The 13,077-nt window shown below is 51.6% G+C and overlaps 1 protein-coding gene across 1 annotated transcript in view; it reads left to right on the top strand.

The window, feature by feature from the left end:
- Positions 1-12,814, top strand: part of OTOG (otogelin) — an 84,003-nt gene extending 71,189 nt beyond the window's left edge. The window contains exons 50-56 of the mRNA XM_043901812.1: positions 1,265-1,340; positions 1,467-1,645; positions 2,387-2,491; positions 2,685-2,804; positions 7,931-7,976; positions 10,625-10,704; positions 10,820-12,814. Of these exons, the coding sequence (XP_043757747.1) occupies positions 1,265-1,340; positions 1,467-1,645; positions 2,387-2,491; positions 2,685-2,804; positions 7,931-7,976; positions 10,625-10,704; positions 10,820-11,020 (807 nt within the window). The 3' untranslated portion in view covers positions 11,021-12,814. The remainder of the gene's footprint in view (positions 1-1,264; positions 1,341-1,466; positions 1,646-2,386; positions 2,492-2,684; positions 2,805-7,930; positions 7,977-10,624; positions 10,705-10,819) is intronic.
- Positions 12,815-13,077: the final 263 nt, after the last annotated feature.

The following is a 13,077-nucleotide window of genomic DNA, read 5'->3' as shown; positions in this document are numbered from 1 at the left end:
GTGACGATTAAGTGCCACCAGGAAGACACTGATGGTGGTGGTGGCGGTAGGGATGATGGTGGGGATGGTGGGGATGACGGTGATACTCATGACAGTAACTAATGTTTTAGTTCAGTTCAGTTCAGTCTCTCAGTCATGTCTGACTCTTTGCGACCCCATGGACTGCAGCATGCCAGGCTTCCCTTTCCATCACCAACTCCTGGAGCTTACTCAAACTCATGTCCATCAAGTCAGTGATGCCAGCCAACCATCTCATCCTCTGTCGTCCCCTTCTCCTCCCCTCTGAAGGATCTTTCCCAGCATTTGGGTCTTTTCTAGTGAGTCAGTTCTTCACATCAGGTGGCCAAGGTATTGGAGTTTCAGCTTCAGCATCAGTCCTTCCAATGAATATTCAGGACTGATTTCCTTTAGGATAGACTGGTTGGATCTCCTTGCAGTCCAAGGGACTCTCAAGAGCCTTCTCTAACACCACAGTTCAAAAGCATCAATTCTTCAGCGCTCAGCTTTCTTTATAGTCCAACTCACACATCCATACATGACTACTGGAAAAACCATAGCTTTGACTAGACTTTATATACATTATCATATTAATTCTCATGATAACTCAAACAAGGTGGAGTCTATGATTGTCTCAGTACAAAAAAGGAAACTAAGGTTAATGCAATGTAGCTAGTAAATCTCAGAGCCAGGATTGAAACCCAGGAAATCTGATTTCAGAAAGCATGCCCTTAACTATCAGGCTGCATGGCCACTGAGAAAAGTTGAAAATACTTTAAGAAAGGGAAAGTTGTGTTTAAAGTTATGTTGTTTACATGATTTTCTGGATCATAAGTATTCCCTCCCTCCTACCCAGCCCTCATGTCTTCTCATGTTTTCCCTCATCCCGGCCTCTTCTCCTTTTAACTGGGGTAGGAGGAAGGAAAGTGTATGAGCAGAGCAGGGCTCTGGGCCACCAGCCATGCAGGGGCCCTGCTGATATGGCCAGTGAGTGCTCAGGATGACAGGAGAGGCCCGAGGCCCAGAAGAGGACATTGGGGAGCAACTCCTCAGCATGGAGTCTCGGGAGCAACCCGGGCATCCTTGTAAGAGGGTGAATGAGCTCACAGGGTGCCAAGGGCCCCCGTGGCCAACAGGCCTGCCAACCCCCTCCCCACCCACTGCAAGGAAGCTACTGACAGAGAGAGGGCCCCAGGTGGCAGGCTGCTCCTGACGGTGGGGCTGGGCCTCCCCCTCCCTGGGGTGCTGACCACCTCTGCCCACCCAGTGGGAGAAGTCCCAGCTGGACGAGGCGTTCATGCGCAGCGCGGAGAACGTGTGTGGCTGCGCCAAATATGAGTGCGGTGAGTGGGGAGGGCGGAGCCGGGGAGGTAGAGCGCGTTGGGTGATCCCGGGCTGGGCCAGTCAGCCTGGGGCTGGCAGGGGTGCTGGGCTCTTGCTGACTGTCACCACGCTGCTCGCCCATCCAGTGAAGGCCCCCGTGTGTCTGAGTCGCGAGCTGGGGGTGATGCAGCCAGGCCAGACGGTGGTGGAGCTCTCGGCAGATGGCGTGTGCCACACCTCCCGCTGCACTGACGTGCTGGACCCTCTGACCAGCTTCTACCAGATCAACACCACCTCCGTGCTGTGTGACGTCCACTGTGAGGCGGTAGGGGGAGGGGGCTGGGGCCCCGGGGGCTGGCCTGCAGACCCTCGTGCCCTGGGTGTCAGCGGGGCCCTTCAAGCTCGCCCAAGCTCTTTGGACGAGTCTGGAGAGTGGGCATGGCGGGGGACCTCCGAGACCCCCTGTGGAAAGTGCTGAGGCCAGCGGGGAACAGCAAGAGTGCAGGCCTGGCGAGGGTGGGCATGTGACAGAGAAAATACACATTTATCAAGCACCTACTCATGCCTGGCACATTCGCTGTCGTCTTGGTTTGTGTCTTTGTGTTGCTGCCATTTGAGTGCTTCTATATGCCCATTACCTAGGACAGCAACTGGCTTCTAGTAAGGCCTGGATCAGTATTAGTTGAGTAAAAGATGATGAAATTATTCCCATTTTTCAGATGAGAAAACTGAAGTGTAGGGAGGTCCAGCTGTTTGTCAAACTTTCCCCAGGAACTGGGACCCGAACGAAAGTCTATCTGGAATGAACACTGTCACCCTTAATTAGCTGCAATGCCATCTCTTGGTCCACTGGGGCTGGGTCTAAGAAGGGCTGTAAGGGAGGCTGAGGGTGGACATAAGGACGGCCTTCCTACTTGACACAGAAGGACCCTGGGGGTTTCCTTTCCAGCCACCTCCAGCGCCCCTCCTCTGGTTTCTGGGCTCAGGGACAAGCAGAGAGTGGGAGTGTGGGAGGGTGGAGGCGGGCCCGGGGGCTGAGGCCATCGCGTCCCGCCCTGTCCTGCAGAACCAGGAGTACGAGCACCCGAGGGACCTGGCGGCCTGCTGCGGCTCCTGCAGGAACGTGTCCTGCCTCTTCACCTTCCCCAATGGCACCACCTCCCTGTTCTTGGTAAGCAGCCCCCAGTTGCACGACTGGGCAGGCGTCCCTGCCTGGGACACCCAGGACCAGCTCCCGGGACTGGGTCCGCATGGGGCCCCGGGCAGTGCCAAGTTCTGGGCGGCACCTGTCCTGAGAGCTGTTGCCTACCGGCTCACTGGGGCCGTCGTCCCCAAGTCCCCATCAGCCACCTCTGTCCCCCCAGCCCGGGGCGTCCTGGATCGCACACTGCACCCGCCACCACTGCAGCAGCACGCCCCTGGGCGCCGTGCTCGTCCGCTCGCCCATCAGCTGCCCACCACTCAACGAGACCGAGTGTGCCAAGGTCAGTGCCAGCCGCCTCTCCCGACAGCACAGCTGGAAGCCAGGGGTACCGGCTGTCTTAGTGGTGGTGGTGGGTAGGGGCAGGGGTGTCTTGTGGTGTGGAGATGTGTGGAAGGAGGGCTTCCCTGGAACCTGGACCTGTCCAGCCACCTTGACTCCACCCTAACTCCACATCTCTCCGTGTATCTTTGCTCTGACCCCGTCATACTGCATTGCACACATCACACGAGCATGTCCAGATGCACACAGACACACACTGCCACACATTGTCGGCACACTCACATACACACCAACACCAGCAGTCAGCCACTCACAGGCACCACACACTCCACAGGGCCATTGACACCTCAGCAGGCCAGTGAGCATGCCACACACCAAGGCACACATGCACCACACTTGCACACACTTGCACACATGCACCATACAGATGTATTGTTCGGCCTGCACTGAGCTAGTGGGTGTCCAGTATGAGCATGGAGAGCTGTCATTCTGTACACACCTAAAGGGAAGGGATTTCCTGGAGGGTTTAGGGCTATAGTTGAGTTATTAGAGTTCCTGACATTCAGTTCAGTTCAGTCGCTCAGTCCTGTCTGACTCTTTGCAACCCCATGGACTGCAGCACGCCAGGCTTACCTGTCCATCACCAACTCCCGGAGCTTACTCAAACTCATGTTCATAGAGTCGGTGATGTCATCCAACCATCTCATCCTCTGTCATCCCCTTCTCCTCCTGCCTTCAATCTTTCCCAGCATCAGGGTCTTTTCCAGTGAGTCAGTTCTTCACATCAGGTGACCAAAGTATTGGAGTTTCAGCTTCAACATCTGTCCTTCTAATGAATATTCAGGACCAATTTCCTATAGGATGGACTGGTTGGATCTCCTTGCAGTCCAAGGGACTCTCAAGAGTCTTCTCCAACACCACAGTTCAAAAGCATCAATTCTTGGGCACTTAGCCTTCTTTATGGTCCAACTCTCACATCCATACATGACTACTGGAAAAACCATAGGTTTGACTAGATGGACCTTTGTTGGCAAAGTAATATCTCTGCTTTTTAATATGCTGTCTAGGTTGATCATGGCTTTTCTTCCAAGGAGCAAGCATCTTTTAATTTCATGACTGCAGTCACCATCTGCAGTGATTTTGGAGCCCAGAAAAATAAAGTCAGCCACTGTTTCCACTGTTTCCCCATCTATCTGCCATGAAGTGATGGGACCAGATGCCATGATCTTAGTTTTCTGAATGTTGAGTTTTAAGCCAACTTTTTCACTCTCCTCTTTCACTTTCATCAAGAAGCTCTTTAGTTCTACTTCACTTTCTGCCATGAGTTGGTGTCATCTGCATATCTGAGGTTATTGATATTTCTCCCAGCAATCTTGATTCCACCTTGTGATTCATCCAGCCCAGCGTTTCTCATGATGTACTCTGCATATAAGTTAAATAAACAGGGTGACAATACACAGCCTTGACATACTCCTTTCCCAATTTGGAATCAGTCTGTTATTCCATGTGCAGTTCTAACTGTTGCTTCTTGACCTGCATACAGATTTCTCAGGAGGCAGGTCAGATGGTCTGGTATTCCCATCTCTTTTAGAATTTTCCACAGTTTGTTGTGATCCACACAGTCAAAGGCTTTGGCGTAGTCAATAAAGCATAAATAGATGTTTTTTCTGGAACTCTCTTGCTTTTTTGATGATCCAGCGGATGTTGGCAATTTGATCTCTAGTTCCTCCACCTTTTCTAAATCCAGTTTGAAGACCTGGAAGTTCTCAGTTCATGTACTGTTGAAGCCTGGCTTGGAGAATTTTGAGCATTACTTTGCTAGTGTGGTAGTTTGAGCATTCTTTGGTATTACCTTTCTTTGGGATTGGAACAAAAGCTGACCTTTTCCAGTCCTGTGGCCACTGCTCAGTTTTCCAAATTTGCTGATATACTGAGTGCAGCACTTTAGCAGCAACGTCTTTTAGAATTTGAAATAGCACAACTGGAATTCCATCACCTCCACTAGCTTTGTTCATAGTGATACTTCCTAATGCCCAGTTGACTTTGCATTCCAGGATGTCTGGCTCTAGGTGAGTAATCACACCATTGTGCTTATTTGGGTCATGAAGATCTTTTTTGTATAGTTTTTCTGTGTATTCTTGCCACCTCTTCTTAATATTTTCTGCTTCTGTTAGTTCCATACCCTTTCTATCCTTTATTGTGCACATCTTTGCATGAAATGTTTCCTTGGTATCTCTAATTTTCTTGAAGAGATCTCTAGTCTTTCCCATTCTATTTTTTCCCTCTATTTCTTTGCATTGATCACTAAGGAAGGCTTTCTTATTTCTCCTTGCTATTTTGTGGAACTCTGCATTCAGATGGGTATATCTTTCCTTTTTCCTTTGCCTTTAGCTACTCTTCTTTTCTCAGCTATTTGTAAGGCCTCCTCAGACAGCCATTTTGCTTTTTTGCATTTCTTTTTCTTGGGGATGGTCTTGATCACTGCCTCCTGTACAATGTCACGAACCTCTGTCAATAGTTCTTCAGGCACTCTACTTATCAGATCTAGTCCCTTAAATCTATTTCTCACTTCCACTGTATAATCGTTAGGGATTTGATTTAGGTCATACCTGAATGGTTTACTGGTTTTCCCTACTTTCTTCAAGTTGAGTCTGAATTTGGCAATAAGGAATTCATGGCCTGAGCCACAGTCAGCTCCCAGTCTTGTTTTTGCTTCTCCATCTTTGGCTGCCAAGAATATAATCAATCTGATTTTGGTATTGACCATCTGGTGATGTCCATGTGTAGAGTCTTCTCTTATGTTGTTGGAAGAGGGTGTTTGCTATGACCAGTGCGTTCTCTTGGCAAAACTCCATTTGCCTTTACCCTGCTTCATTCTGTACTCCAAGGCCAAATTGCCTGTTACTCCAGGTGTTTCTTGACTTCCTACTTTTGCATTTCAGTCCCCTATAATGAAAAGGACATCTTTTTTGGATGTTAGTTCTAGAAGGTCTTGTAGGTCTTCATAGAACCATTCAACTTCAGCTTCTTCAGCATTACTGGTCAGGGCGTAGACTTGGATTACTGTGATATTGAATGGTTTGCCTTGGAAATGAACACATGTCATTCAGTGGTTTTGAGATTGCATCCAAGTACTGCATTTCAGACTCTTTTGTTGACTATAATGGCTGCTCCATTTTTTCTAAAGGATTCTTGCCCACAGTAGTAGACATAATGGTCATATGAGTTAAATTCACTCATTCCAGTCCATTTTAGTTCGCTGATTCCTAAAATGTCAATGTTCACTCTTGTCATCTCCTGTTTGACCACTTCCAATTTGCCTTGATTCATGGAACTAAAATGGCAACCCACTCCAGTACTCTTGCCTGGAAAATCCCATGGACAGAGGAGCCTGGTAGGTTACAGTCCATGGGGTCACAAAGAGTTGGAAACGACTGAGCAACTTCACTTTCTTTCACTTTTCATGGACCTAACATTTCAGGTTCAGATGCAAAATTGCTCTTTATAGCATCAGACTTTACTTCCATCACCAGTCATATCTACAACTGGGTGTTGTTCTTGCTTTGGGTCCATCTCTTCATTCTCTCTAGAGTTATTTCTCCACTGACCTCCAGTAGCATATTGGGCACCTACTGACCTGGGGAGTTCATCTTTCAGTATCCTATCTTTTTGCTTTTTCATACTGTTCATAGGGTTCTCAAGGCAAGAATACTGAAGTGGTTCACCATTCCCTTCTCCGGTGAACCACATTTTGTCAGAACTCTCCACCATGACCCGTCAGTCTTGGGTGGCCCTACATGGCATGGCTCATAGTTTCATTGAGTTAGACAAGGCTGTGGTCCATGTGATCAGATTGGCTCATTTTCTGTGATTGTGGTTTTCAGTCTGTCTGCCCTCTGATGGAGAAGGATAAGAGGCTTATGGAAGCTTCCTGATGGGAGAAACTGACTGAGGGGGAAAGTGGGTCTTGTTCTGATGAGCGGGGCCATGCTCAGTAAATCTTTAATCCAATTTTCTGTTGATGTGGGGCTGTGTTCCCTCCCTGTTGTTTGACCTGAAGCCAAACTACAGTGGAGGTAATGAAGATAATGGTGACCTCCCTCAAGAGGTCCCATACACGCACTGTCGCGCTCAGTGTCCCTGATGTAGCCTGATGTAGCCTGATGCAGGCCACCGTCAACCCATGCCTCTGCCAGAGACTCCTGGATATTGACATTAATATTGAGCTTTTAAAGATTTCTGGTCTCACCTAGAATACCATTACACACATCCAATCATTCTCTCATTCATACAGGCACACATATGCAAAATCACACATAAATCACAAAAATCACACACATATACTGAGACCCACACTCACACACACATACTTATTTACAAAGAACTGTCACATCCATTCTTTTATCCATTTCACTGTAGAGGAGAAGGGCTATCAGGGATCATTGTCCCATTTTAGAGGTGGGAGAATGGGTTTCCCTGGTAGCTCAGTGGTAAAGAATCTTCCTGCCAAGTAGGAGATGTGAGTTTGATCCCTGGGTTGGGAAGATCCCCTGGAGAAGCGCATGGCAACCCACTCCAATATTCTTGCCTGGAGAATCCCATGGACAGATGCGGGCTACAGTCCATGGATTTGACTTAGCGACTGAGCAGAAGCACAAGCATGAGCGATAGCAAAGCTAAGTCCAGAGGAAAGAGGCATCTCATCCAAGGCTGAGATAGAGCCCAGCCCACGTGGGTCAGTCCCTTCCCTGACCCTCTGTGCAGGAAACACTAAGCAGGCTGACCATGCTGGGGGCAGGGTACATCAGGAGAGCTACCACCACACAGACAGGAGGCCCTGGCACCCTGCCCCCTCTCTACCTAGCCTCCAGCCTCACAGGGGGCTGAGGTAGTCTTAGATCCAGTGTCCCAACCAGTCAGGTTAGGCTCTGTGACTCTCGGATGATGGCCAGCCCAGGGGCCCTTCCCGCTCTGGCCTGGGCCTGCTGGACCACAGGGCCTAGAACTCCTGCCCTGGAGCATCATGGGAGGAAACAAGTCAAGACTCTTACAATCTTTGTGCCTCTTGCTGGCATCTTGGCTCCTGGCCTGGATGGGGCCTCCCACCCACCTCTCCTCTTCCTCTAGGTTGGGGGCTCGGTGGTACCTTCCTTGGAAGGATGCTGCAGGACATGTGAGTGAGCACATGTAGGCCGGGGGAGGGGGCGGAGGGGGCTTTGGTTGGGGGCACAGGGTATCATGTTGGGTCTCAGAGGGCCAGGTTCTTGGCCTGGCACCTCTGGTGGTGGCTCTTCCTGGGGGAGTAGATGAAGGGATAACACCCCCACCATGGGGTTCACAGAGCTGATGTAGGGCTGCAGGTGAGCAGGGGCCATGCTCACATCCCTGTCCCAGTAAAAGGCCTCTGCTCCTTGTTGGAGATGGGGGGGCATTGGGATGTTGGATCCAGGAGGTCAGTAACTCCTCAGCTACTCTGCCTTCTCCGGGCCTGCCATGACCTCCAGCCCAGATGCCCCCACGTGAATTCTCCCTATGCTGAGGAGCCCTGTCTTGGAGGTGCCTCCTGGGTGGGCCTCAGGTGCACAGGTTCCCTGATGAGGTCTGAGTGAGAGCTCTGAGCATCTGTCCTCACCCCCACCCCAGGAACCCAGAGCCCCAGCTGCCTGTGTGTGCGTGTTCCCATCAGCCTGAGGACCTTTGACCCTATACCTCCCATCCCCCAGGGCCCTTGACCCTCCCGTGGAGGGATGTAGGATATGGGACCCTTTTATGTCCAACTCACATATTCCAAGGACACTGAGCTCAATGCCTCATTGGCTGATCTCTGTTCCCTGAGATCACAACTCTGTTGTGATCCCTGTGCCTCTGTTTCCTGGCACATCTCATGTTCCCTGAATGTCCCAGGTGCTCCATGTGACCTGAGACCCATGTCCCTCTCCCCAGGTTTCCCGGGGACCCTGTTTCCAGTGGTCCCCATTAGCTCCGCCTCTCCTCCACGCGTTAGTGTCCACTGCCACCCAGGTACTCCTCTCGGAAGCCCATGGGACTGGAGGCGTGTAGCTGCATTGCTATTTCCGACAATGTCCCTATTGCTAGGTGGCCCCAAGCCCTGGGAGTGGGGGAGGGGAGCATGGTGCCCCGGCTCCCTGCCACTGGCAAAGGCATAAGGCTGGCAGTGCATGCTGGGTAGCGGGCTGCACCCTGGGCTTGCATGGGGTTGCTTCGGCAGTACCCGCTCTCCTGGCAGCACATGCCCACCAATGCCCAGTGCCACCACTGGTTTGCTCCCGCTGGTCACTCAGCTGGTCTCAGTCCAGGACCCTGACACCATGGCCAGGACAGCCCTTGGTTCTTCTGCTTCCTGGGAGCAGAGAAGGAGGAAAAAGTGAACTTAGCTCTGGCTAGGAGACCTCCAGCAGGTGTGGTCAGAAACCCACTGTGGTGAAGCCCAGAGGCCAGAAGAGAGGATTCCACCCCATTTCCTGTGGGCACCCTGGGATCACAGAGGGAGTCTATGCATCTGGCAAATATTTGTTTAGCACCAATATGCCAGGCCTTGTTCTAGACCCTGTAGATAGAGCAAAAATGAAACAGTCTCATGGAGTTTACATTTTAGTGGGAGAGTGAAAGAAAGTGTGAGAGTCGCCTAATCGTGTCTGACTTTGTGCGACCCCCATGGACTATATAGTCCATGGGATTCTTCAGGCCAGAATACTGGAGTGGGTAGCCTCTCCCTTCTCCAGGGGATCTTCCCAACCCAGGGATTGAGCCCAGGTCTCCTGCATTGCAGGCGGATTTTTTTTACCTGCTGAGCCACAAGGGAAGCCATATTGCTTAGTAGGAGAGACAGAATGGCAAGTAAAATTACAGCAAGATGGATGTGACTGGTTTTATGGGGGTTGAAATTTATGCAGTTGGGGGTAGGCTTCATTAAGAAAAGGATCCCAAACTTACAAATCAATATTGAGGTATGAGAGTGAAGATTTATTTAGAATGAGAACTCATAACAAATTGTGGAAGGAGCCTGTGCAAAAGAAGATCCTAAAGCTTATGTGTCAAGAGCATCATTTCAAATCTGTCTCTCAGGATGGTGACAGTGCCCTGGATAGAAATAGGGAATGGAGGGATCAGGGAAGGAGGTTGGGTGGAGGGAAGAAGCTGTCGTTCCAAGAAGAGGGTCAGGAAAGGCCTTGGCGAGGAAATATTTGAGCAGGTGAGGGTGTGCATGAGCCATGTGATTGGTTGTCTATGGGAAGCATGGTCCAGGAAGAGGGTTTATCATGGGCCGTGATAGGCATGGTCCGTGCTTATCAGTTTCTGTCTGTGTGATGGCTATGTGAGGTGGGCCTGTCTTGTTTGATAGCTATGGAAACCGAGTGATCCTGCTGTGTGCAGGCATTGACTATCCTAGGGACTGGGGCTTCCATTCACTCCAGAAACTGCAAGATCTGAATGCTTGAAAAAAGCTCAGAGAGGGGAGAATACACACCCAGGGTCACCAATGGGTTAGAGACAGGTGTTGGGGCTTGGGTAGAGGGGCAGCTTGCTTTGTCCCCAGATCCTCCTCTTCCCTAGCCCAGAGCCCCCAAGCCGTCTCAGACATCCTTCTCTGTCTCACCATCTCCCCTGCCTTGCCGCCTCCAACTCCTTCCGGGGCACTGGGTCACAAGCTTTTCCTCTGATGGGGAGGGGCTCTAATGTGGGGCACTAACGCTGGTGGAGGGGCCCTCCAGCATGACACTAATCCCCCCAGTCTGGCCCAGCCTGCAGCCCCGGGAGCACTCATTAGCCGTAGCTGCCTCACTCACCCTGTCCCCCCAGGTAAAGAGGATGGGCGCTCCTGCAAGAAGGTGACAATCCGCATGACCATCCGCAAGAATGAATGCAGGAGCAACACCCCTGTGCGTGGCCCTGGCAAGACGGGGGCGGGGGGGGTGCAAACCGAATATGGGGATGGAGGGAGCTTTGGGGGGAAGGAAGCCACACAGGCTGCCTCACTGGCCTGCCTATCTCCAGGTGAACCTAGTGTCCTGTGATGGGAGGTGCCCGTCCGCCAGCATCTACAACTATAACATCAACACCTACGCCCGCTTCTGCAAGTGCTGCCGCGAGGTGGGCCTGCAGCGGCGCTCCGTACAGCTCTTCTGTGCCACCAATGCCACCTGGGTGCCCTACACGTTGCAGGAGCCCACGGACTGTGCCTGCCAGTGGTCCTGAGGCCTGGGGGCCGGGGCTGGCCGGATCGCTCTCTGCTCTGGCTGGCCTAGTGTAGGGTGGGGGTAGGCACTAGAAGTATGAAGAGCTGGTACGTGCTGAAGGTGGAATGGTGGGCAGAGCACAGAGAGTGACCAGAACCGGCCACACTGGCCCATCTTGCCTCTCCCTCCTCCACGTACGGGAGAGTGCCACAGCCTGGGAGCTCAACTCTGTCCCTGGCTTGAGGTCTGGGAAGGGCCCTCTGTCACTGGAGACTCTGGCTGCAGTGTTGGTGGAGGAGGAGACAGCTTTCCTGAGAAGCTGGGACCAAGGCTATACCCAAGACCTAGTAGAGAGCCTGAATCTGATGGCTTATCCTCCTCCTTGGCCCTCTGGACCACGGAAGAACCACAAACTCAGTAAAAGGAAAGAGGGCTTTAATTGCAAGACCCGGATCTGCACAGTGCTGTCCAGGAGGGCTTCCCAAAAGCAAAGAGGGTGGGTTCCCAAGCCCATGTGCTCTCACCAGTATCTGTGAGGTCAGGTCCGGAGACTGGGGAGTGCATTCAGTGACCTTCGTTTCCCATAGCTCAGAGAGGGGAGCCTTGATATTCTGTCATTGATCTTGTAATTCAGGAAAGGATTTAGAGGAACAGGGCCATACTCACCCCCACTCTCACCCCTCAGAACCAGCCTCCCTGGCCGGTGGGCTGGCTCTGGTGAGGTGTGGTGGGAGGACCCTCCGTGAGGGTCCAGCTCCACTCAGCCCCATGTGGCTGGACAGTCCATCCCTCCAAGGGCCTTAGGGTGTTTAATGATACCTTCAGTCTGCCAGAGCAGACCCCAGCTCTGCCATTTGCCTTTTCTCCAAGTACATGGTCTCTGGAGCAGCCCAAGTGTGGGTTTCGTAGCTCAGCCAGTGCCCAGCTCTCTGCTTCATGAGACTGTCCAGTAGGAGAGCAACGGTCAGTGGGAAGTGAGGCCTGATGCGTGTGTAGCTGTCTCTGAGCATGTCAGAGCCTGGTGTCTGAACCACAGCGTCCTTCCTAAAGCCAGCCTGGGGGTCCCTCCACACCCCACCACATGCCACTTTGTGCTGGTGGGTCCAAAGGGTATGAACGTGAGGGTGTTCTGACCCTAGCACTGTCCTGTATGTCTGGAAACGTGTGGCTGCCCTGGCGCCCTTGGGATCGGGGCCCTGTGCCAGGATGGTCCCCAGCTGTTCCTGCAGCCTCTTTGCTCCTGTATCTGTGTTCTGTTTGTATATCCAGTAAACCACAGGAAGCCATCAGGCCTCTGAGCATCTCTGAAGGTGTCAGGTTTGCTTTGAATCTGAAGGAATTTCAGCTCTGAAGACAAGACCCTATTTTAGGACCCTGGAGGTCACCCCGACTTCTCCTGCTCCACCCTCACTATACACTTACAGGTGGCCACACATTCTGATGATCACACTGATCTCTGGAATCACAGTGTTTCTGGGTTTCCATTCCCACTGAAGTACCCCCTCCTGCCTGCTTCACCTGGAAACCCACCTCACATCCCAACCCTATGGCTAAAACTCCCAGTCCTGTTCCCCTAGCTTCCTCCTGGGGAACCAACTCTTTTAGGCTAAGACGCAAGTGAAAGACTAACAAGAAGCAAATCACCAACCAGCATGCTTCCTGCTCTGTACTGGGGGAAGATAGCAAAGGGTGAGGATGTCAAACCTAAATCAACACTGCTCAGTGGCACTCAAGAAGCCAGTACCCATAGTGCTGATATGAGTGTTCATTGATACAATTATGAGATGTTGATTTACATTAAAAATGCACATACCCTTTGACTCAGCCATCTTATTTCTAGGAAGCTGTGGTGGGCTGAGCAGCGGTCCTCCAAAAACATCCACATATCAGTGCCAGGAGACTCTGAATGTGTCCCTTACCTGGTAAAGGGGCGTTGCAGATGTGATTAAGTTCAGGATCTTGTGGTGGGGAGATGATCCTAGATTATTCAGGTGGGCCCAACGGAATCACAGCAGGATGTGTCAGAAGAGATGCAATGATAGATGCTGAGGCTGGAGTTTATGGCAATTTGTTACA

This window comes from Cervus elaphus, chromosome 1 (genome assembly GCF_910594005.1).
Source record: "Cervus elaphus chromosome 1, mCerEla1.1, whole genome shotgun sequence".
Taxonomy (NCBI): domain Eukaryota; kingdom Metazoa; phylum Chordata; class Mammalia; order Artiodactyla; family Cervidae; genus Cervus; species Cervus elaphus.
The sequence above is the reverse complement of the archived record's forward strand: the minus strand, read 5'-3'. Positions and strand labels throughout refer to the sequence as shown.